The sequence below is a fragment of the Mustela nivalis genome (genome assembly GCF_964662115.1).
Source record: "Mustela nivalis genome assembly, chromosome: X".
Classification (NCBI taxonomy): Eukaryota; Metazoa; Chordata; class Mammalia; order Carnivora; family Mustelidae; genus Mustela; species Mustela nivalis.
This window is the reverse complement of record NC_139040.1, coordinates 87,698,500-87,725,083: the sequence shown is the minus strand read 5'-3', so window position 1 is coordinate 87,725,083 and position 26,584 is coordinate 87,698,500. Positions and strand designations below refer to the sequence as shown.

At 39.9% G+C, this 26,584-nt stretch overlaps 1 protein-coding gene across 7 annotated transcripts in view; it reads right to left on the bottom strand.

Annotated features, from left to right (window-relative positions):
- Positions 1-26,584, bottom strand: part of PHF8 (PHD finger protein 8) — a 98,218-nt gene that overhangs the window by 70,417 nt on the left and 1,217 nt on the right. For 5 of the 7 annotated variants that reach the window (XM_082717485.1, XM_082717483.1, XM_082717486.1 and 2 more), the window contains exons 2-7: positions 25,990-26,179; positions 8,726-8,811; positions 8,252-8,360; positions 3,488-3,648; positions 2,726-2,867; positions 931-1,117 (exon numbers count right to left, since the gene is read on the bottom strand). In XM_082717485.1, the coding sequence (XP_082573611.1) occupies positions 931-1,117; positions 2,726-2,867; positions 3,488-3,648; positions 8,252-8,360; positions 8,726-8,811; positions 25,990-26,087 (783 nt within the window). In that variant the 5' untranslated portion in view covers positions 26,088-26,179. Of the gene's footprint in view, positions 1-930; positions 1,118-2,725; positions 2,868-3,487; positions 3,649-8,251; positions 8,361-8,725; positions 8,812-25,989; positions 26,180-26,390; positions 26,519-26,584 lie in introns of those variants that run through there. The other 2 variants (XM_082717487.1, XM_082717489.1) reach the window with 2 other exon arrangements.

Genomic DNA, 26,584 nt, shown 5'->3' with positions numbered 1-26,584 from the left:
TAAACATTTGGGTGCACATGCCCCTTCGGATCACTACATTTGTATCTTTAGGGTAAATACCCAGTAGTGCAATTGCTGGGTCATAGGGCAGTTCTATTTTCAACATTTTGAGGAACCTCCATGCTGTTTTCCAGAGTGATTGTACCAGCTTGCATTCCAACCAACAGTGTAGGAGGGTTTATAGCAGCAATGTCCACAATAGCCAAACTATGGAAAGAACCTAGATGTCCATCAACAGATGAATGGATCAAGAAGATGTGGTATATATACACAATGGAATACTATGCAGCCATCAAAAGAAATGAAATCTTGCCATTTGCGACAACGTGTATGGAACTGGAGGGTATCATGCTTAACGAAATAAGTCAATTGGAGAAGGACTATCATATGATCTCCCTGATGTGAGGAAGTGGAGATGCAACATTGGGGGTTAAGGGGGTAGAAGAATAAATGAAACATGATGGGATTGGGCGGGGACAAGCCATAAGTGACTCTTAATCTCACAAAACAAACTGAGGGCTGCTTGGGGGAGCAGGGTTGGGAGAAGGGGGGTGGGGTTATGGACATCGGGCAGGGTATGTGCTATGGTGTGAAGTGGGTAAACCTGGCGATTCACAGACCTGTACCCCTGGAGATAAAAATATATTATATGTTTATAAAAATAAAAAAATTTAAATTAACAAAAAAGAAGGTTAAAAAATAAAGGCAATAACTTCTTTCGGATAAAAAAAAATGTTAAGCATCAAAACTGGAGACACAGTTTATATGGCATATCCACTAAGTGCCCAACCCCAAGAGAGCAGTTATATGGAGATGTCACCAAACAATCTGGGAGATGGGTAGACCTTAGCGGCCTATTTTGTGCTACCACCTGACACAAAGAGGGAGGTTCAAGGCCAGGCTGCCTCTAGAAGTCACATTCATTCCTACCTTGAGCACATGGTACCAGACCGAGGTGCCACCAAAGTCAATGTGAAAGTCTGTATAGCTATCCCGCACACTCATGAGGCAATACTTCTGCACATTGGGCCTCTCAAATATACACTCCTCTGGCCACAAGTTCTCCACCCACGACAGCTTCCGAACAATCTTGGGAGTCTCCACAAGGTTAGAAAGCCTAGCAAGGAAGGGATGGAAAGGAGATGTCAGCTGATTGGGAATTAAAGGTTAAAGCCTGAATAAAATGTTCCCCATCCCAGTGAGAGTCAAGTAAGACAAAAAAGTTCTTTCTGCAGAATCCCTAAGGGCACCTAGCTCACTTATTCCTGTAAGTCTGGTCAGCATCCTCATTCCACTCAGCTCCAGAAGTCCTAAGTCCTAGCTCCACAGCATCCCCCAGTTAAAGGAGATCATTTCCTCCACTAAATGCTCATAACTCTCCCAACCTGGACCCACTCACTTGGTACTTGGTCAATAACAGTTTTTGTACTGTCCCCATCTCATAGGGTCTTTATGAGGAACCATTAGAGAAACTTCTCAAAGGCTCAGTTTCAGGTAAAGAAGTACCTCTCCCAAATACCTGGTTGTTTTGTCATATGTAAAAACCACAAACCTTATAATACTGCACTTCCTTCCTTGTCCTGACCTTCAGGAAATTTACTGAAAACTCTACAGTCCTTCTCTACCAACTATCCAGACACTCATACACATATTTTGTGTGCAGATTACCCTCCAGATGCATCCTATTTACCCTTTATTTTCCTTTTGTTCCAATTTTTCCATTTTTTCCCTATGTATCTCTGTAAGCCACTTCAAATAGTCTTTCAAGATGAAGTGAGGTATAAACAACCATAGTTTTTTTTAAATCCTCAGGTTTTTAAATTTGTATGTTAAAACCAACAGCAAGGGTTTTAATATTGTACTACAGTTATGTAAGATGTTGCCATTGATAGAAACTGGCTGAAGAATACACAGGACCTCCCTGTGTGTTTTTTTGCAACTTCCTGTAAATCTGTAATTATGTCAAAATTCAAAGTTAAAAAAGTAATCAGGGGCGCCTGGGTGGCTCAGTGGGTTAAAGCCTCTGCCTTCCAGCTCAGGTCATGATCTCAGGGTCCTGGGATTGAGCCCCGCATTGGGCTCTCTGCTCAGCAGGGAGCCTGCTTCCTCCTCTCTCTCTGCCTGCCTCTCTGCCTACTTGTGATCCTGTCAAATAAATAAATAAATAAAATCTTGAAAAAAAAGTAATCAGACAGTAAGCTTTCTAAGTACAAATGGATATGTTATATAATACTTTGGGAACTTCCACAGTTCTGAGCACAGAGAAGACTACACCATATATCTACTGAGTACATGAGTCCACATAGAATCATTTAAAGGTTATCAGCTTTTTTTTTTCTTTTAAATCTAAGAAACCTTATCCTTAGAGAAACTACTTGGGGTTAATTCAGTAAATCTATTTCCAGGGACAGAGGGCCTATCCTGAGAGTTAAACAGTGACCATGCCACAATCAAAATACCAAAAACAAGGTCTAAGAAAGCTGCCCTAGCTCTTGAAGGAGACAAAAATTAACTAAAATAGTTACTGCATACTCTATCTAACGCTAGAAACTGTAGAAGAGAAACACAATTTGGTTGTTATAATGTGATCATCTACCCTAGAAAGTATAAACCAGCTCATCATCCCAAAGGAAGAAACTACCAAGAGGAAGGGAAAGGAACACTTATTCTCAGTATATCACAAGTTCCAAGGACTTTGTTTTTTACTTACCCCTGCCCTTCCTACCTGGTATCAGAGAATTCCAAACTAATGACATTGAGGACTTTCTCTCTCTTTCCACTGTAATAATATTTCACAAAATCACCGAGCTTCATCTTGCAGTCGGCCTGGCGGGTCACATCAATCACATCAATCTCTTTGTCAGAACCTGGAATAAAGAGATGGGTTCTGTACCAAGTGGCCTTGGACCAGGGAAGCCTCCCTCCCCTCCTCACCTGTCCCTACAATGGACTGGCACGCAAAACTTCTCACCTCAGACACACTGCATTTGTGTGTGCATGTTTTAGAGGTAGGGGTAGAAATCCCTCACACTCTCCTTAGATCTACATGTTGGGTCCAGGTTTGCTACAGCAACAGAACAGCCTGACATACAGCATCACTTACAGTACAATCCATGTGCCTGGGCCCTATTTCTTCACTTCTCTTGCTATCCCCAAAAAGTCATGGCCAGGAGACAACTGGCACATGAGGTCAAAAGTCAAAGGCTTTCTCGTCTCAACAGAAAAGAGACCACCATGATACCTGGAATTCTCCAGGTTAAAAAAAAAATGGGGCTCAGCCTGGGTGTTTGTGGCCTACAAGGAGGAAAAGGAAAAGAAAAGCAGGATTTTGGTTCTAGTTTTACCAAAGAATGACTCTGGGTAAATCCCTTTGCCTCAGATTCCCAAGATGGCTAGAAAAGAAATGTAAAAGAAGACTGGAGGGGAAGGGTCATGGGACTTGATGAGAATAAACAATGTCACAGTTAAGAGGATCCATGATGCTTACCAACATAGTGTTCCACATCCCTCACAGTGAATGATGGAGAGGGCAGTGTCATCCCCAATCCATCCTTCTTCAAGACTAGGATGGGCACACTGAAGCTATTCTCTTCCAGGAATTCCACGGTCAGCTGACTTCCAGTGGGCTTCAGAATCACTTCATCTGAGCTGTGGGCCACATGAGAGAAAGCCTGAGCCCCAGAGGCTCTGCCACAGAAGGCCTCACTTGATGCTGCTATTAACCCATAGAGTGGGGCCTTCCTTAGTGGACCTTAATGTGGGGTAGAAGCGAATGTCATACACCTCATTTGCCAGGGAAGAAATGACCTATCCTAGGCAAGAAGCCTGGTCATTGGCAGAGGTGAGGAGCTAAACTTAGGATATATTGTCAATAGGGTACTCTTCTCTGAATGCCAAAAAAAGAAATCAGCCAACAGCCTGTCCAGAAAGTAAAGATGTATCTGCAAATTTAGCTAATTCACTCTAACCCAGAGCAGCATCATTCATTTAAAACACTGGCAAATAAAGAGAAAAGACTGATTTTTGGATGAAATATCCAATGAAGGGTTAGTATCCAAAACATATAAAGAACTTACACAACTCAACACAAAAAAAACACAAGTGATACAATTAAAAAATGGTCAGAAGACATGAACAGACACTTCTTCAAAGAAGACACAGAGATAGCCAACAGACACATGAAAAGATGTTCAACATCATTCATCACCAGGGAAATGCAAATCCAAACTACAGTGAGCAATCACCTTACACTTATCAGAAAGGCTAAAATCAAAAACAAGAAACAAGTGTTGGCGATAATGTGGACAAACAGGAACTCTCATGCACTGTTGGTACGAATGCAAACTGGGACAGCCACTGTGGAAAACAGTATGGAGATGCCTCAAAAAATAAAATAAAACTGTCATAAGATCCAGTAGTCACACTACTGGGTATTTACCCAAAGAATACGAAAACCCTAATTCAAAAGGGTATATGCAGCTCTATGTTTATTGCAGTAATATTTACAATAGCCAAATAATGGAAACAGCCCAAGTGTTCAATAGTTAATAATAGATAAATGAATAAAGAAGATGTGGTATACATATGCACATACACACAAATACACATACACAATGTGTATTATTCAGCCATAAAAAGGAATGAAATCTCACCATTTGCAATGACATGGATGGAACTACAAAGTATAGTGGTAAGCAAATAAATGAGTCAGAGAAAGACAAATACCATATGATTTCACTCATATGTAGAATTTAAGAAACAAAACAAAGGAAAAATAAAGAGACAAACCAAAAAACAGACTCTTAACTATAAAGAACAAACTGATTGTTACCAGAAGGGAAGTAGGTGGGGGGATAGGTGAAATAGGTGATAAAAATTAAGACTACACTTATCATGATGAGCACTGAGTAATGTATAGAATTGTTGAATCACTCTATATTGTATACCTGAAACTAATATAACACTGTATGTTAACTATATTAGAATTAAAATAAAATTAAAATTGTTTTTGATTTTTACAAGCACCTTCTCAATACATATACTTAGTTAACTAGAAAACTAGAAATCATGCTGGAGATAGACTATTTGGCCAAGTTGCATTGGAACAAACATCTGGAAAAATATTAAGCTCAATGTGTATCTCACTCTTTACATAATTCTAAATGGATCTAAGATTAAACTGAAAAACATGAAGTCACAGAGTAGTAGAAAAACATGGGAGAGACAAGGCCCAGTAGTAATTAAAAAATAGCAATAAATAAATTTAACTACATAAAAATTAAAAATTAAAATTTCCTACAAGGAAACTTAGGGGTACATGTATCTTTAGTGTTTTTCTCTTCTTTGGGTAAATACTCAGTAGCAGAATTACTGGATTATAGGACATTTCTATAATTTTCCACAGTGGCTGTACCACAGTGGCTGTACCTGTGCATAAGGGTTCCTTTTTCTGCACATCCTCTCCAACACTTGCTATTTCTTATCTTTTTTATTCTAGCCATTCTGACAGGTCTAGGGTCTAATAACCTCATTGTTTACTGTAGTATTATTTACAATAGCTAATACAGAGAAGCAACCTAAATGTCCATTCATAGATGAATGGATAAAGATGTGGGTGTACATATACACATACAATGGAATATTACTCAACCATAAAAAAGAATGAGATCTTGTCATCTGCAACATGGTTCTAGAGGACATAATACTAAATGAAACAAGCCAGAGAAAAACAAATACCACAGGATTTCATTCATGTGGATCATGATGATCATTGAGTAATGCATAGAATTGATCATTTATACCGTATAGTTGAAAAACTAATAAAAGACTCTATGTTAATTATACTTCAACAATAAATACATGCTTAAATAAAATTTTGTGCAAGAAAAGCTATTATAAATCAGTAAAAATGGGCAGTAACCCAATAGAAAAATTGTCAAATGACATAAGCAGGCAGTAACCAGAAAAAGAAATAAAGATGACTTATAAAAGCACAAAAATATATGTACCTTCTGTGCACCTGAATGTTTATAGCAGCAATGTCCACAATAGCCAGACTATGGAAAGAACCTAGATGTCCATCAATAGATGAATGGATAAGAACCTAGATGTCCATCAACAGATGAATGGATAAAGAAGATGTGGTGTGTGTGTGTGCATATATATATATATACATATACATATATATGTATATATATATAGTGGAATACTATGCAACCATCAAAACAAACGAAATCTTGCCATTTGCAGTGACATGGATGGAACTAGAGGGTAGTATGCTGAGCAAAATAAGTCAATCCGAGAAAGACAATTATCATATGATCTCTCTGCTATAAGGAGTTTGAGAGGCATGGCGGGGGGTTGTAGGGGGTAGGGAAGGGAAAAACGAAACAAGATGGGATCAGGAGGGAGATAAACCATAAGGGACTCTAAATCTCATGAAACAAACTGAGGGTTGCTGGGGGGTGGGGGAGTAGAGATAGGATGGCTGGGTTAGGGACATTGGGGAGGGTATATGCTAGGGGAGTGCTGTGAAATGTATAAGCCTAATGATTCACAGACTTGTACTCCTGAAGCAAATAATACATTATAGGTTAATAAAAAATATATATGGTATCATCACTTTGGAAACAATTTAGCAACATTTATAAACATTTTTTAAGATTTTATTTATTTATTTATTTGATAGAGAGAGATCACAAGTAGGCAGAGAGGCAGGCAGAGAGAGGGGGAGGCAGGCTCTCTGCTCAGCAGAGAGCCCAGTGCGGGACTCGATCCCAAGACCCTGATATCATGACCTGAGCCACAAGCAGAGGTTTAACCCACTGAGCCACCCAGGTGTCCCCATTTATAAACATTTTTAAGGCACATATTCTTTGGTCTAGCAATTTCATTTTTAGGTAGTAAATCCACACATATACTCATCCACATATACAAAAACTTAAGTACAAAGACATTCACTGCATACACTGCAACACTTTTTTCTAATAGCAAAATACTAGAATCAATTTAAATGTTCAATATGGTTAAATAAATTATATAACCATACAACAGAATACTAAATGTTCATGAAAAAGAATGAAAAACATCTGCATATGCTATTATGGATTAATTGCCAAGATATGTAATTTTGGTTTTAAAAAAAGCAAGATGCAGAAAACAGAGTGTATTAATGCTTTTTCAGAAAAGCAGGACACACACACACACACATTTATATTAAAAAAAACTATTTCTTAATGAATGCACAAGACACTGGTTGACTGGAGAAGATCTAAGGGAGGAGAAAGGAGACTCACTGCCTCTGAACAAACAAAACAAAAAATATTAAGTTGAAGGAACACATAATCCTAAATAACATTTCAATTACAGGAAAGCTGAAAATGGTTGTGCAAATTAAAAACCAAGCAAAAGACAGCGCTTTATTCATTACTTTTTCTAACTCATTACTTCTATTCAAGTAATTTATTTTTAATAAGCCCATTAATATTTTTTAAAGGGAAAAAAAAGCCACCTGGCTGGCTCAGTCAGTAGAACATGACACTCTTGATCTCTGGGTCATGAGTTCGATCTTCATGTTGGGCACATAGTTTAATTTTGAAATAAAAATTTTTTAAAATTAAAAACAAAACAGATTAAACGGGGAAAAATATTTTTTTGATTTAAAAGAAATGTATGACCACTCAAACATTTTTTTAATTTTTAAAAAGTTTCCTTTTCTCTACAATGAGAGAATTAAACTTTCTGATTTTTAGACTCCTAGTTGAAGCATTCCTTGGGTGCATGTAAATATCCTCTCCTGAAAGGTAAAAACTGATTCCCAATCTACCAAAGGTTTTTACGAGCAGATGTTAACATACTCTGCATGTTAAATGAAACTCTAACAATGTTTCTTAGAAAAGGACTAAAACAGGGGTGCCTGGGTGGCTCAGTTGGCTAAGCTCTGCCTTTGGCTCAGGTCATGATTCCAGAGTCCTGAGATGGAGCCCCATTGTCAGGCTGCCTGCTCAGCAGGAAGCCAGCTTCTCCCTCTCCCTCTGCTGGTCCCCCTGTTTGTGCTCTCTCCTATCTCTCTCAAATAAATAAATAAAATCTTTTAAAAAATGACTAAAACAGAAGATCCATCCCCAAAGGGAACACATAGAACCCTAAAGACATTCCCAAATGAGGGAGGCACCTAACAGGACAGCCAGTGGGAAAGTTGGGAAGAGATGGATCCTAGACTCCCAGAGCCCTGGCATTCACCAACCCTCACCTGTCAAAGGTCCTACTCCGGAGCTCTCGAATGAACGTAGGGCTTCCAGTCTTCACTGGCTTCCCCTTGTGTGTATCATGTCCTTTAGAAGATACTCGGCGTTTTTTCACTAAGCCAGAAAAAGACATGAGACTGTGAGTCAGAATGGCCATGCGCTATGGTTCCAGGAGCAAAGGATTCAGCAGATCCTGCTTCTCTTCCAATCTAACAACTTCTTGGAACACCTGGAGTCAAGGAGGCCCTCACAAACTCAGGGAAAGCTCCTGGTGAAGCTGGTGGTTTCTCTGAGGACGTCCCTAGGGAGATAAAGCTCTGTACTTCTGCCCTCTCAGTGGGGCAGCTACTAGCCGAGGGGCCTAAACAGGCTTTTGCTATTTCCCAAGTATTCAGGCAAAGGCAATCTCCCTTCCAAGCTTCTTTTGCTTTGTCTCACCTCTGGACCATCTTCTCTTGGAAATCCCAAGATCTACTTACTAATGGAGGGCCCATGTAAGACTTCACAGTTGGGGCAGTGGTAGAGGTCAATGTCAGCAGCCTTTTCCTCTTCAACACCAACACAACTAGAAAAGAGAAAAATCAGTCAAGGTTTATAAGGAAATTTTATTTCTGATAAAGTATAGAACTGTGCTGTCCAGTACACATGCTGTTTACATTTAAATTAATTCAAAACAGGGAGGAACAACCTTATCATACTAGCTACATTTCAAAAGCTCAGTAGCCACATGTAGCTAAAGTTACCATATTGGGCAGATTATCAAACATATTCATCAATACAAAAAGTTATATTGAACCACACTGGTCTAAAACAATTATGACAGAGCTAAAAATATAGACAGCAAAGCTTCATTAAGACTCAAAATGGTCAAGGGGTACCTAGGTGGCTCAGTCAATTAAGCATCCGACTCCTGATTTCAGCTCAGGTCATGATCTCTGGGGCCTGAGATGAGCCCTGCATCGGGCTCTGTGCTCAGCAGGGAGTCTGCTTTAGGTTCTCTCCCTCTCCATTTGCCCCTCCCCCCCTCACACACTCACTCTCTCTCTAAAATAAATAAATATTTTTTTAAAAAAGACTCAGAATGATCAAAGCTAGAAGAGATTCTAGGACATGTTGTCCAATACAAATATAACGTGACCCAATAGCTGCATTAAAAAGGTAAAAAGAAACAGGTGAAATTAATTTTAGTAATATTTATTTTAACCAATACATCTAAAATACTCTTACTTCAACATGTAGTCAAAAATTTAAACTTTATTAAGCTATTTTACTTGACTAAATGAAATGACTGAAAAGAGTATTTTATAATCGACAGTGCTGAGCAAAGGATCACAGGTAATCGTTTTTTCCTTATTTGTATTTTCTAATTCTCTACAATGAATATGTATTACTAATTTCATACTGTAACATCTAAAAAAGATTTATTTCATTTCAAAAATTTAAGTTTGCATGTATATGAGGTGGAAATCTTACAAAACTAAACCCTTCTTGGAGCGCCTGGGTGTCTCAGTGGGTTAAAGCCTCTGCCTTCGGCCCAGGGTCCTGGGATTGAGCCCCGCATCAGGCTCTCTCTGCTCAGCGGGGAGCCTGCTTCCTCCTCTCTCTCTGCTTGCCTCTCTGCCTACCTGTGATCTCTGTCTGTCAAATAAATAAATAAAATCTTAAAAAACAATTAAACCCTTCTTCACCAAAGAAGTCACCAGCAGCCCTCCTAATAACTTCTGGCTAAGATCAAACTCCTGAATTACTTGGTCAGCATAAAAATAGGGCAGAACTCTGTAACTGTTTTGTCCAAGATCATGTTCACAAACTGACTTCTTGGGATCAGGACCCCACCACCATTCCAACTGCTAATCCTATGCCCGTAAAACCTGCTGCATATCAATAAAAATTGGGGATATCACCATCAACTAGGTAGAATTTTTTTTAAGGGCTCAGGGAACATATATATAGTACTTAGACCGTGAGCACAGAGAAGCACATGTCACCCTTCACCTGCCTAAACTTTCTTTAAATATATTCCCCAGACCTTGTAGCATTAACTCACTTCCTTGGACTTGTTTTCAGTCTCACACCCATTAGCCTGGGACACTGCTCAAGAAGGAACTGCTCCACTCGTTCCTCCTTCCTGAACTCTCATCCCATCAAACATCCACTGGTCATTGACATTCCTAACTTTTCTCTTGTACCCCCAACAACCCCATTCCTTGGTAAGCAGACCTCTCTACTTCACATCCCCTTCAACAAACCCCTTCTTCACCTTCCTGGCTTAACTGACAGCAGTGTCTCCTAGAAGAAAGCCATTTTCCCTACACGAATGCCAGTCAGCTTGGTCCACAGACTACAGACCACAGTTTTGGTTGACAGCTGTTTCCCACAGCTCTGTGGTAATTACAAAAAGTCAGAGTAAGCAATCAAAAAACTTATATGGCAATTTGGCTGAGTAATTTTATGCCTACTGTTGAATCTAACAATAAAAAAAAATGGGGCTTGTATTTTGTATAGCTTTTTTTGTTCAACTATTTTTCTAGTAATTCATTTTTGATTTTGCCAAATGACAGGTCCATTATGAATTGGAAAGTTAAACCAACCAACCAACCTGGCTCTTAGCCACAGAAAGTCTAAGAAGCACTGTGCTAGAGCCCTGTCAGGCAGAAGCTGTGTCTTCTACCAGACCCTTTAACTTGAGGCTGCACTGGGGGTAGATATTCCCCTCACTTTCCAGTGAGACTTTGAGATCATCTCTCCTGTACTCCTGTGTAAGATCTCTTACTCCTTTGAGCTTCATATCATGTAGCCATGCCTCTTCCCACTCCTCTTCACTGCCAGCTACTCAACTCCCCAACATAACCCTTTCACTCATTAAAGAACCGGCTCGCAGATTTCTCTCCATCCCATGTCCTGCCAATACCCCACAAGACATCAGTATTGATGCAGAGGCCCAACATCCTGGCTCCTTAGCTCTTTGACCTTCTCATCTTCAGAGGCTACTCTGCCGACTCCCCTTTCAGCTATTTATTCTCATGGTCTTCACTTGTCAAAACTTGCAATTGCTCCACATCTGGAATATGAAATTCATATTATCACACAATGTGACCACAAATGTAATCATCCAGCTCTCATTCATTATACCCGTTCTTTGCCCTCAAAAATCCCTTGATCCTACTTTTCACCTATTCTTAACTTCACCCTTCTTCCCCAGTCTACCTCAGATTCTAGCATTCCTCACTTCAGCCATTGTCGTACAGATATCCTCCCTTGCTCCACTGCCTTTCCATCACCCCCCCATGCAAATCCCAAGCCTGACTCAATTCAACCATGTAACACTGGACCATTGGACATGGCTGGAGAAAAATCACCCACTGGACAGATGCCACAAAAAATTCACACTATCCAAAATATCTGAGTCACAGAATAGCCAACACAATATCGAATGAAAACTACAGAGTTGGAAGACTGACACTACCTAACTTCCAAGACTTACTGTAAAACTACTGTAATCAGGGGCACCTAGATGGCTCAGTCAGTTAAGCAGCTGCCTTCAGCTCAGGTCATGATCCCAGGGTCCTGGGATCAAACCCCACATTGGGTTCCCTACTCAGTGGGGAGTCTGCTTCTCCCTCTCCCTCTGCCCCTCCCTCTGCTCATGCACACACTCCTTCTCTCTCCCTCAAATAAATAAAATCTTTAAAAAACAAAAAAAGGGTGGCTGGGTTATGGACATTGGGGAGGGCATGTGCTTTGGTGAGCGCTATGAAATGTGTAAGCCTGATGATTCACAGACCTGTACCCCTGGGGCAAATAACACATTATATGTTAATAAAAATAATTTTTAAAAAAACAAAAAAGATTTGAAAAGAAAGTAAAGCTACAGTAATCAAGACAGTGTGGTACTGATGAAAGATAGAAAAACAGATCAATAGAACAGAATAGAGATTCCAGAAGTAGATCCACATAAATATAGTTAACTAAACTTTGACAAAAGAGCAAATGGGACAAAAAGATGGTCTTTCAAACAAATGGTACTAGAACAACTGGACATCCACACACAAATGAATCTGGACACAGACTTTGTACACACAAAAATGAACTGAAAATGGATCACAAATCTAGATGTAAAATGCAAAACTATAGACACTCCTAGAGGATAACATTGGCTAAATATCTAGATGAGCTTGGATATGGCAGTACTGACATTTTAGATGTAATACTGAAGGCATGATCCATAAAAGAAGGAATTGATAAAATAGACTTCATTAAAATTAAAAACCTGATCTTTGAAAGATACTGCCAAGAGAAGGAAAAGACAAGCCAAACACTGGGAGTAAATAGTCGCATGAGACTTACCTGATAAAGGATGTTACTCAAAATATACAAAGAACTTTTAAAAATCAATAAAACAAACCCAATTAAAAAATGCACCAAAAGATCTCTCTAGAAACCTCACCAAAGAAGATATGCAGATGGGAAATAAGCATATGAAAAGGTGCTCCGTATCATATGTCATTAGAAAAATGCAAATTAAAACAGTGAGATATCATTATACATTTATCAGAATAGCCCAAATTCAAAACACTGACAACACCAAATGCTGATGAGGAGGCAGAGTAAAAGGAACTCTCACTTGCTGCTGGTGGGAATGCAAAAGTGGTACAGCCATTTTGGAAGACAATTTGGCAGTTTCTTACGAAACTGAACATACTCTTAACATACAATCCATCAATCACACTCCTTGGCATTTACTCACTATGTCCACAAAAAATCCTAAATATGGATGTTTATAGTGGCTTTATTCATAATTGCCAAATTTGAAGCAACTAAGATGTAGGTAAATGGATAAATAAACTGTGGTATATCCAAACAATGAAATATTTATTCAGCACTAAAAATAAATGAGTTCTCAAGCCATGAAAAGGCATGGAGGAAACTCAAATGCATATTACGAAGTGAAAGAAGCCAATCTGAAGAGTCTACACAATTTATGATTCCAACTAACAGATATTCTGGAAAAGGCAAAACCACGGGGACAGTAAAAATGTCAGTGATTGCCAGAGGTTAGGAGGGGAGAGAAAGATGAATAGGCAGAGCACAGAGAACTTTTTTTAGGGCATTGAAACTGTTCTGTATGATACAAAAATGCTATAATGGTAGGTACATATCATTATACATTTGTCCAAACTCAGAATGTATGCTGCCAAGATGCAAACGATGAGTTTGGGTGATAATCATGTGTCACTGTAGGTCTGTTGATGGTAAATGTACCACTCTGGTGAGGAATGTTGACAGTGGAGAGGCTATGAATGTGCGGGCAATAGGAATATGAAAAATCTCTGTAACTTCCTCTCCATTTGACTGTGAACTTTAAACTCCTCTAAAATGTAGTCTGGGGGAGCCTGGGTGGCTGAGTGGGTTAAGGCATTTGCACTCGGCTCAGGTCATGATCTCAGGGTCCAGGGATCGAGTCCCGCATCGGGCTCTCTGCACAGCAGGGAGCCTGCTTCCTCCTCTCTCTCTGCCTGCCTCTCTGCCTACTTGTGATCTCTCTCTGTCAAATAAATAAATAAAATCTTTAATAAATAAATAAATAAATAAAATAAAATGTAGTCTGTTGGGTCATGCTTCCTCACAATGCTCCTATACTTGCCTGCTTCGGTCTCTCTCCTGTTATCCAGTGACTATTTCAAATCCTTGATTCCACTACCTCCCTCTTCTGTCTCAGAAAATGACACTGCCTGTTTCTTAGACAAAATGAAATAATAGGAGGAGATCCACCTCCCACACTGAAACCACCTCCTTCTGCACCCATCCTTACCTCCTGTTACAAAGAAAGGACTATCCTTCCTCCTTTCTAAAGTCAGCTTTTCCACCTGGTTTACATCTTTTTGATCTTCTCAATCAATCAACCCTTTCTTCAGTATCCTCAACCTCTCCTACCTTCCTTTCTTCCTTCTCCTTCACAACAGCATTTCAACAAGCCCACCTGGATCTTTACAGATGAAAAAGAGAAGGCACTCCCTCCTGTCTGCCCCTCTGCCACTTAACAGCCAAATATCTTCTTTGTTTAAACCTGTGCAGGTTCATGATGACTTGTTTGGATAGTTGTCACTTACACATGGTACAAAACTCAAAAGGTAAAAAACTGTATACAGTGAAAAGTCCACCGACTTCTTGCCACCTGGTATTGTCCAGAGACGTTTAACCAGAGCCAAAAACCTGTAAGAGGTGTTCCAGGGTTGCTGTGTATACTTTCTCACCCACTGCTATGGTCTGATTTTAGTCCCCACCTTCTTTAAAACAGAGCTCATCAATATTCTAACCTTCTTAGTGATACAAGCAATAAGCACTTCTCTCCTTTATCTCACTTGATCTCTTAGTGGGATTATCACACAGTGCTGACCCTGTGCTCTCTCCACTTGACAAGCTCTCTACCTTTGACTTCCAGAACAACCCCTCTGTCTGATGTCCAGTTCTTCAGTTAATAGCTGATGAGCATCTGCCACGCCCTGGTCCAAGTGCAGGGGAGACAAAGACAGAACAAAGCATACAAAAATCCCTGCCTTCATGGAGCTCACATTCTACAGAGCAAACAAGAAACAAAATAAATCAATGTAATCAGTAAAATACATTGTATCATAGTGAGAAGAGCCAAGCAGAAGAATCCAGCAGGAAGAGACACAGACAGAGACACAAACACAGGTACACATGTGCGCGCGTGCACACACACACGCGCACACACACACATATACACGGGGGGGGGGGGGATGACAATGGTGCTGAAATTTACATAAGAAAGCCCGTAGATACTAAAATTTTATGTAGCAACTCACTAACAAAATGACTTTTTTAAAAGATTTTATTTATTTATTTGACACAGAGAGAGAGAGAGTGAGTGCACAAGCCTGGGGAGCAGCAGGTAGAGGGAGAAAGAGAAACAGGCGCTCCACCAACAAAGAAGTCCAATGTGGGGCCAGATCCCAGGACACCAGGATCACGACCTGAGTTGAAAGCAGATGCTTACCCCACTGAGCCACCCAGGCACCACAGAAGATGACCTTTGATTAAAGACCTGACAGGAGTAAAGGAGCAAGCCATATGGATACGAGGGAAGAACATCACAATTAGAGAGAATAGAAAGGACAAAAGCCCCGTGGCAGGAGTGTGCCTAGATTATTAAAGCAATGGAGAGGAGAACAGTGCTCTGGAATAGAGTGGGGGTGGGGGACCGTGATAGGTCAGAAAAGTAATGGGTTCATGCAGTAGGGTCTTGTAGGACATCATAAAGGACACTGGCTTTTCCTGAGTGAAAAACCAGGTGAAATCCATGGAACAACTATGAGCAGGAATGTGATGTGATCTTAGTTATGTCTTTGGCTGCTGCTTCTGTTTCCCACTGCACTCTTTTTCTTCTGCCCACTCCTGAAAGGTTGATGTTTCTGCAGCCTTCTTGCCTAGGCATTCTTCTCCCCTCACTTCCCCTTGTTGATCTTACTGCCAAGACTCCATGTGCCCTCTACACCCATAAAACAGGAAGCCAGATCCTTCTGTTGAGTTTCAGACCCTTCCCACAAAATGCCTCCTGGTACTTCTACAGGATAGCCTCCTTACCTGTTTCAAATTTCACATGTCAAAATTCAAACTCTCCTTCTGCCTGCACTCTCAACCTGCTTTCTCTCTTGGCAGTTGCCACCATAACCTCAGACTGCCTGAGTGTATATCCTGGCTGTCCCTCTTGCTTATTAGCTGTGGGATCTTGGGCATGTTACCTCTCTGTGCCTCAGTTTCCTCATCCCTAAAGTGGAGATAAAAACTGTACATACCTCATAAGGTTATCAAAAATAAATAAGTTAATCCATACAAGATGTTTACAACAGTCCCTAGTGCACAGTTAAGTGTTCTGTGTTGCTACTACCATTCAAGTTATCATCACATCCTTCCTGCCCTTGCTCTAATCCAGACCCCTATTATCTCTAATGGGGATTACTGTTGTCTTCCTAACTGGGCTCCTGGCCTCTACTCTGTCCTCACCCAACTGGCTCTCCCCACTATAGCCGAAGTGATTGTTTAAAAAACCCTTGCTCAGGGGCGCCTGGGTGGCTCAGTGGTTTAAAGCCTCTGCCTTCGGCTCAGGTCATGACCCCAGGATCCTGGAATAGACCCCCACTTCGGGCTACCTGCTCAGCAGGGAGCCTGCTTCCCCTCTCTCTGCCTGACTCTCTGCCTACTTGTGATCGGTCTGTCAAATAAATAACTAAATAACCTAAAAAAATTAAAAAAAAATACCTTGCTCAGCAATGTCCACAATAGCCAAACTATGGAAAGAACCTAGATGTCCATCAACAGGTGAGTGGATAAAGAAGATGTGGCATATATACACAAGGGAATACTATGCAGCCATCAAAAGAAATGAAATCTTGCCATTTGCAATGACAGGAATGGAACTAGAGGGTATTATGCAAAATAAGTCAATCAGAGTAAGATAATTATCATATGATCTCTCTGATATGAGGAATTTGAGAGGCAGGGCGGGGGGTCGTTGGGGGTAAGGAGGGAAAAAAATGAAACAAGATGGGACCAGGGAGGGAGACAAACCGTAAGAGACTCTTAATCTCACAAAACAAACTGAGGGTTGCTGCGGGGAGAGGGAGGGATAGGATGGCTGGGTAATGGACATTGGGGAGGATATGTGTTATGGTGAGTGCTATGAATTGTGTAAGACTGATCATTCACAGACCTGTACTCCTGAAGCAAATAATACGTTATATGTTAATAAAAATAAAGTAAAATAAAATAAAAACCCTTGCTCAAAACCCCTCACAGGCTTCCCAATTTTTTAAAGTAAAGTTTAACTTACCACAGTCTAAAAGGCCTTGCCTCTTTACCCTGACCTCTGGCCTCTGACACACAGTGTCAGCTACATAATTTATGATGCCTGGTACAAACGAAAACCAGGGAAAAAAAAAAGAAAAAAGCTTCCTTTCTTCTGGGTCTCTCTCTCTCAACTTGTCATAGAGCTTTTTGTTATTTATTGTCATGCTCCCTTAGCATGAGAATACTCAAGGGGAAGTACAGGCCACGTCCTATGCTCAGTGCACAGGATGTATGAACCTAACTCTGACTCTCATGCACTTTCCTTCAGACCTGGTGGCCCAGGCAGCCAATCGAGAACCTGTTTAGGGAGTGGAGAGGCAGTAGGAGGGAAGATCACATGTGAGTGAAAGCTCGAAGTCCATAGGACACACTGCATTATCTAACTGGATTTCACATACAAAACACAAATTCAAAGGTAAAGTTATTAAGAATTTCAAGACAATAACCACAAAACATTAAACCTCAAGGATGGGGTCCCCTAATGAATATGAGGCTCTGTGTAACTGGTCACATTTCCATGAAGTCAGTCCTACTCTAAAAAGTCAGCTGCCATGCTTTTTCTGGTCTGGGTCTCATGACACGTGGCTCTCTGTGCCGAGGACATTCCTGCTCTTCCCCTTCCATGCCACCATGGCATGCCACACACACTATCCCTACTTCAGCACTCACCACGTGGACTTGCAACTGCTCATTTACTTGCTATCTGCCCCCACTACAAGAAAGATGGATGAAAATCAGACTTCTGGCTGCACTGTCTCAATAATTATCACCTGGGACCAAGTGTCCTAAATGCTAATTTGCTTCCTTAGTGAAGAGGCCAATTATCACAGCACCAGGTCTCAAGACTAAGAGGACTTATCCCCACTGTGCACCAGAAAGCCTGGTACATGGTAGACAGTCAATCAGTATTTGTTAAAAAAGTGAATGCACAAATTCAATAAATATTGATTGAAAACAGCCACCTCCCTCATGGAGTGGACATTCTAGAGGGGAAGATGGACAAGTGGTGCCAAAAGTTTCTTAAGTGGTAAAAAGTAAAAGAGCAGGCTAAGGGGATGAGGGGAAAACAAGTGAATTTGAAGCTTGCATAGAGGAAACTGAGGAGAAAACTGAGGAGAAATGTGATTAAAATCACATTTAATCTCCACAATCAATCAGGACATTCTATAAAGTATTCAGAGGCACTACAGCACAGAGGTTAAAAATACAGAGCTGGGAGCCAAACTGCCTAGGTTCAAACCACCTCTGCCACTTACTGGATGTGTGAACTTAGATGGAGAGAAGAAGGCAACCTGACTGGGGCAGCAGGACCTGAAGTAGCGGGTGTCAACAGAGACCAAGAGACCTAGACTTCTACTCTCACCTGTCAGTAACTAAGTCACACCCCCTTCACCTGCCACTAAAGTACAGTGTCTAAAGAGGCCTGCAAAAACAGAAGATATAATACCCAGAATCTAATAATAACCAAAATATCCAGGATATCATGAAAATAAGCACTCATTATATCAAGAACAAGGAAAATCATAACTTGAATAAGCAAAGGAAATCAATAATCTCAACGCTGAGAGGACACAGATGTTGGAATTATCTGGCAAGGATTTTAAAGGAGTAATCATAAAAATGTTTCAATGAACAATTACAAACATGCCAGAAACAAATGAATAGATAGAAAATGTCAGCAAAAAAAAAAAAAAAAAAAAAAAAATGGAGACTTTCTGCAAAGTAGAAGATAAAGAAAAGAACGAATGGCACTTTTAGAACTGAACGCTGTAGTAACTTTAATGAAAATTCACTGGATGGGCTCAACAGCGAAATGGAGACAACAGAGGGGAAAAAAAAGACCAGTAAACCTGAAGATAAACAGAGATTACCCAATTTGAACAACAGAAAGAAAACAGATTGAACTATGAACAACTCTACACCTGGACAACCTATAAGAAATGGATAAATTCTTAAAAACAGAATCTACCAAGACTGAATCAGGAAAAAGTAGAAAATGTGAACAGATCAATTACTAGTATAAAGACCGACTAAGCAACAACAACAACAAAAAACTTCCAGTTAAGAAAAGCCCAGGACCAGGTGGCTTCACCAGGGAATTTTGCCCAAATATTTAAAGGCAAATTAATTACAATTTTTCTCAAACTCTTCAAAAATAATCAAAGAGGAAGGGAGACTCTCAAACTCATTTTAGTAGGCCAGCATTATCAAATAAAATAAAGCAAAAGCCAAATAAAGACACTAAAAGACACTACAAGAAAAGTACACACTAATATTACTAATATCCCTGATCAGTACAGATGAAAAAATTCTCAATAAAATACTAGCAAACTGAATTCAGCAGTAGATTAAAATAAGCATTTACCATGATCAAGTGTGATTTATCTTTGGGATGATCCTGGAGCCCCGCCATCCTGGGATAGAGCAGAATCCCAGCTCAGCAGTGAGTCTGCTTCTCCCTATCCCTCTGTGATCTCTCTTGCTCTCACTCTCTATCAAATAAATAAATAAAATCTTTTAAAAAAAGACCTTTAGGAATCCAAGGGAAATCAAGACATTCTCATATGAAGGAACACTAATAGTATCTGTTGCCAGCAGACCTATCCTAAAAGAACGGCCAAAGGAAGCTCTCTAAAAAGGAAGATGACAAAGGAATCTTTGGGACAATCAGGAAATAAGCCAGAAAAGGGGAAGGAGTAAAAATATAGAGTAAATAGAGTATATAGAGTATACTATATAGATTAAAGTAAATAGAGTATACTTTCCTTACCCTCTTGAGTTTTCTAAATCTGTTTGACAGTTGAAACAAAAACTGTAACACTATCTGATGTGCTTCTCAATGTAGGTAGAGAAAATATTCAAGATAATTATATTATAAACCTGGAAGCATAAAGGAGTTTAAAGGGTAGTAAGGTTTATACTCTTCAAATTGGTAAGATGTCAATACTAGATGATTGTGGTATGTTATGTATGTATTATGTTAAGTACCTAGAGCAAGCAGTAAAAAAAGCTATACAAAGAGATATATTCAAAAACACAACAGATAAGTCAAGGTGGAATTCTAGAAAATTCCACAGGATGGTAGGATAAAGAAAAGAGAGAAAAGAGGAACAACCAGAAAATAAAACAAAGCAAAATGACAGACTTAAGCCCCAATATATAAATAACCACATTAAGTAGAAATGGTCTAAATATAACAATTAAAAGAGAGAGGCAGAGTGGATAAAAATGATACTAAACTAACTATATGCTATCTGCTACAAAAACTCACTTTATATACAATGATGTAAACTGAAAGTAAAGGGATGAAAAAGGATATACGATGCAACCTTTAATCCGAAGAAAAAAGTGGCTATATTAATATCACATAAAGTAGACTTCCATGCAAAAAATTACCAGAGACAGAGAAGGACATCATAATAACAAGGTCAATCCACCAAGACATAGCAATCTTCAATGCATATGCATCAAACAACAAAGCTGCAAAATATGAAGCTGAACTGAAACAAACTGAAAGGAAACTGATAGAACTGAAAGGAAACAAATTGACACTTGTAACTGGAAACTTCAATACCTCATTCTCAACACTTGACTGAACTAGATAGAAAATCAGCAAGGACAAGGAAAAATTCAGCAACACCATCAACCAACAGGAGTAAACTGACATTTATAGAAAACTCAACCCAGCAACAGCAGGATTCTTTTCATGTGACCATGGAACATTTACCAAGACGGAGCATATCCCAGGCCATAAAACAAACCTCAATAAGTTTAAAAAAACTGAAATTATACAGAGAATATTCTCTGAGCACTATGGAACCAAAACAGAAATCAGTAACAGAATTAACAGGAAAATCTACAAACGCGTGGAAACTAAACAACACACTGCTATGCAATCCATAAGTCAAACATGAAATCTCTAAGGAAATTGAAAATTACATTGAACTAGAGGCACCTGGGTGGCTCAGTCGGTTAAACATCTATTGGTTTTTAGCTCAGGTCATGATCTGAGTCATGAGAATGAATCCAACATCAGGCTCCATGCTTAGCGTGGAGTGTACTTGAAGATTCTCTTCCTCTCCCTTTGCCCCCCGCCCTCTCTCTCAAATAAATAAATAAATCTTTAAAAAATCACATTGAACTACATGAAAAGGAAAATATCAAAATTTGTGGAACACAGCTATATCCATACTAAGAGGGAAATTAGAAAGACTAAATACTTACAGTAGAAAATGGGGAAAATCTCAAATCAATAACTGAAGATCCCACCTCAAGAAATTAGGTAAAGAGGAGCAAAATAAATCCAAAGCAAGCAGAAGGAAATAATAAAGACATAAAATCAATGACATTGAAAACAGTAAGACAATAGAGAATACCAATGAAACAAAAAGCTTGTTCTTTGAAAAGATCAACAAAACTGACAAATGTCTATCAAGTCTGAGAAAGAAAAAAAGAGATGCAAATTTTCAGTATCAGGAATGAAGTATCACCACAAAGCTAGCCTGTGGGAATACTGTCAACAATTCCACACACTTACATTTGACAACTGAGATGAAATGTATCAGTTCCTTGGAAAGCACAAACTACCACAACGTACCCAATATTAAATAGATAACTTTAATAGTCCTAAAACTATTACATAAATATAATCCATAATTTTTAAATGATTAAATTTTTAAAAGATTAAACCAAGTTAATTAGGCAAAGTATTTAGCATAGTGGCTGACACATTTGTTAGTACTTGGTAAACAAAGGCCATTATTTTTTTTTCATTATCATTTTATTTAAATCACAACCACTCTTGGGGAAACTAGGCTTCACAGAGATGAAATCCTTTGATTAGAAGAGTCAGAACTCGAACCCAGTTCTGAAGCTAGTGCCATTTCCTCCAGGAAAAAAAAAAAACACCCCTGGAGGCTGTGCCAACCAATACTTCCTTTGTAGACAGGAACACTGGCAAAGGGGTGATGTTTTGCCAAAGCCCCAGACATCAATAAATGCTCACCAACTAACTCTCCGCCAGTGTACGACAATGATTCTTGAAAGTTAAGGTGCATCAGATTCTTCCTTTTTGTTAGAAATTGCTGGGTCCCAGCCCAAGAATTCACATTTTTAACAAATTTCGTTAATGAACCACACTTTGAGAACACTATATGATAAGGGTATGTTAGTTTGCCCATTCTCTCAACATCAGAAGCTGTCACACTCTGCAGAAAAGGGGAAGAACTGAGACAGAATAATGCTATAAATCAGGGATTCTGAGGGTGGTCCCCACTCACCTACTAAATCAGAAACCCTGTAAGTGGGGCCTACCTACCTTGTCTTTTAACAGGTCTCCCACGTGATTCTGATGCACATTAAAGTTGGGAGAACCACTGCTCTACAAATCAAAGTGACTTGCAAAAACCCCACCCTTTATAGTAGGAGAAATAAAGCTAATACCAAGTTTTTTCCACTTTTGAGAACCTGGGCTCTGGAGCCAGGTAATTCTAAGTTCAAATCAATTACTTTAGAAAGTAATTCCATGAATTATAGATTCTCACCAGCAAAACAGAATGGTCACCTTCTTTGTTATAACCTTTCCAGGAAGTAACTTGGCATTACTATTCCCCAACCAGACTTGAAGAAATCTAGCCTCTGGAAGTCATCAGAAATGTGGACAGATTTATATCACCTACAGGCATTTGTGGGCTTAACTATTGTGAGCAATCATGAAAAGTCCACAATATCGAGTCATTTTCAATTGTGCTTAAGTACAATTGTATATGGAGCACTGTGAGCCTGGCGTGTGTGCGTGCATGTGCATGTACACAATGCACTGAGTAAGCAAGAGCGACCCAAGGACCTTATTCTCAGCTGGCTTCCTTGTTTTCTGCTAGCCCAGAGACAGAAGCATGATGACACAAAAATTTGGCCTCTTTCATAGAAAAAAGAAATTAAGGCAATTTGCCTGTGTTGGGGTATTTACAGAAACACAGGACTTACCATAGAAATGTGATTAAGGAGGAGCATAGCCCGTAAACCCATTTCCATATTTGTAAATTTGGAATTCTTAAAGAACTCCGTGGCATTCATTATAAATGTCAAGTCTCTAATGTGCAACAATATTCACCATAAGTTTTTCTTTTTGTTTTAACCGGAACCCTGTATCAAAATGAAAAATATTTCCAGAATCCTCCAAGTTTCCCTCATATCACAATATTTCATTATAAAAAAGTAGAACTAATGTTAAGTATCCAACCACAGGGGCACCTGGGTGGCTCAGTGGGTTAAAGCCTCTGCCTTCGGCTCAGGTCATGATCCCAGGGTCCTGGGATGGAGCCCCACATCGGGCTCTCTGCTCAGCAGGGAGCCTGCTTCCTCCTCTCTCTCTACCTGACTCTCTGCCTACCTGTGATCTCTGTCTGTCAAATAAATAAATAAAATCTTTAAAAAAAAGAAGTATCCAACTACAGAGGAAATGACCAAGTAACTGATGACACACATATATGCTGGGATATCAGAAATGAAGTTTAGAAGAATATTTGACGACCTGGTAAAATACTCACATTATAATGTTCAGTAAGAATACAAATCAGGCTACAAAATGGTATTTATAATACAATCCTATTTTATAAAAATGCAGTTTCATATTCTAAGTCAAAAGACAGGAGTTAATGCAACAAAACATTTAACAGTGGATTATGCAGGATAGCAGATTCATAGATGATTTTCATTTCCTTCTTTATAATTTTTCTTTTCTACAATGAGTATGTCTCACATATGCAGTCAGGAAAAAACTTAAAATATTATTTAAAAAAGAAAAATCTAACTTCCAGGATTGGGTGTGGATTGAAATAATTTATGCAAAGTCCCTGTCATGGGGACTGGCATATGAGAGAGCATTTGGTCCAGTTTTCTGTTCCTAAACTGTGCAGTTAGGGTCTCTTCTACATTGTAGGCAGGAAGGAATTTCTTCCCAAGTTTGAACCTACACACTTTTCACATAAACCAAAGCAAAGGCCACAGACAATAACTTTTTTTAAGAAGACACATTCATTCATTCATTTATTCATTCAAAAATGCACTCAATCTATGAAATGTTTAGCACTGAGCTAGGTTCTACGGATAGCAAAACTGAAAAGATGACATATCTGCCCTCAAGTAGCTCTGGCTAATGAATAACACAGATGGATTTATGACTATGAGATGATGAAATAATTACTTTCGGTAAGGATGTACACAAAGTGCAATAGGAACCAAGAGGATGCAAGCCTTTTACAGAGGAGGTATATGCTATGAGTTGTAAAAGAGAGGACATTAGTAGGAATAGCACACACAAAGAAGAGGCATAAAGGAGTATAAAATTCTCCCAGAACTCTAAGTAGTTCAGTCTTGCTGGGACATAAAGAAGAACCAGGAGGAGGAGTGGCAGAAAATGAGACTGAACAAGTAGATCACAAAAGGTCTTGTCTGTCACACAAAGGAGACTGAATTTCATTCTATAGGGGAACCACCAAAAGAATTTTAAACAGAGGAGTGACTTGATCAGCAGTAGCAAAGATACCAGGAATCCTGAAAATCATCTTAAACCTGCTAATTTCCAGAGGAAAGGAAAATGCCCCACCCTGTAGGTCTGTCCTCTCTTAAACAACATGAAGCAGCAAACAGAAATCCACCTGGGGTGCCTGGGTGGCTCAGTTGGTTAAGTGACTGCCTTTGGCTCAGGTCATGATCCTAGAGTCCCAGGATCGAGTCCCACATTGGGCTCCCTGCTCAGCAGGGAGTCTGCTTCTCCCTCTGACTCTCTCTCTCTCTCTCAAGTACATAAATAAAATCTCTTAAAAAAAAAAAAAAGAACTCCACACCTGGCACACAGAAATACTCAATAAAGATCAGGTGAACATGAACGTGAATGCCCTGCAAGGGGCAATCCCTGCTGAGAACAGAATTTTAGCAGTATCATCAGCACCTTCAGTCTGGTCTTGGGTGAAACAACGGAAACTCATTTGTAAGGGACTAGTGACAACGAAAAACTAGAATCTAACATGCAACAGGAGGCACCATATACTGTTCTGTTGTACTCCAGTGCAAAAACTCCTCTCATGGTTTTCTTTCCATAACTGGAATTTAAGTCCCAATTATGGGATAACATCAGTTTTTTCCCACACACTAACCTCTCTGGTATCCTGGGTGACAGGTGCTTATGAGCACACATGGTTAACGAGGAAATTCATTAGTGGCTTTATTCCTGCTGTTTTACCCAATATCTCTTCTGCTTAATTCAATTCAGTTGGATGGTTCTGCAGATAAATACTGAAGAAACAGAAATCCTATTGTATTTCTGCCTCCACTCACTGAGTGCATGCAAAATACTTTAAATAATCAGAACAGATGTATTAGATAGATTAGATATATTGTATAGGCAAAGACAATGTGGCTCAGAGAGGCAAAGCAACTTACCCAAGGACACACTGATATTAAGTTGCAAAGCCACAACTCAAACTCATGTTTGTTGGACTCAGTTATCTCAAGAATATAGTACTGTATCCTACAAAGCCTGAGTCTAAGGCAAAACACAACTGCCAGGGTACAAAAATGATACACTGTGGCTCAAAAAATATTTTGCAAATTAGATAAAGTCAAAAGGGGGCAAAGAAGAAACATATAAGGGAAAAGAGAAAAAAGGGAGACACCAAAAGCCTATGTCAGCTAGGCCCTGGTCTGCAAGAAGGGATGAGAGAACCTGGGTCTGGGAGGTGGGTTGGAGGTAATTCTTCACTGGCGTGGGGGGAGGGGCGCGGGGTGCGGGTTGTTTTCTGAGCGAGAACCTAAAACAGGGTTGAGAAAGGAGCGAGCAAATGAGCACCTGCCCAGCATGGCCTGCCCTCCTTACCTGCCATGAAACCAGTCCTGGCACATGTCACACTCGATCATGAAGCGGGTCACATCATAAGGCAGCCGGCAGAGGCAATACACTGGCACCGAGGCCATCTTCGCCCGGCCTTGGAGCGCTCTGCGGCGGGCCAGGTTCGTAGCGTCAAGAGAAGCAGCAGGCAGCAGCACGCGTCCTTTCTGGACGATGGCTGGGCACAAACAACACTTTTTAACCTAGTGAATCAGGTCCCCCAGTATACCAACCCCTCAGTTCACGAATGGGCAGTTAGTGCTGCTGGGATGCAACACAGCCGGTGTGGCTGTAGGGGGCAATCGGAGAAAAGTCCACCGGCCTCCAGAATTTCCTTAACAAATAAAGGACGGCGTTTGACGGTCGAGGATTTTTTTGTTTTTCCCTACCTCCTTCGGCCCCCAGAGTCGTGATAACTTCTTTCCGGGTTTCAGGGAAAGATCTGACGCCTTCAGGAAGCTTCTTTGATCCCTCACTGTACCCTCTCCTTGCTCACAACCTTTTTCTTCCTAAGGCTCTATTATGACGCAAACGAGAGCCTAAAGAAATACGCTGGGGTACATCAGAAAAAGCCCCTTCTCTC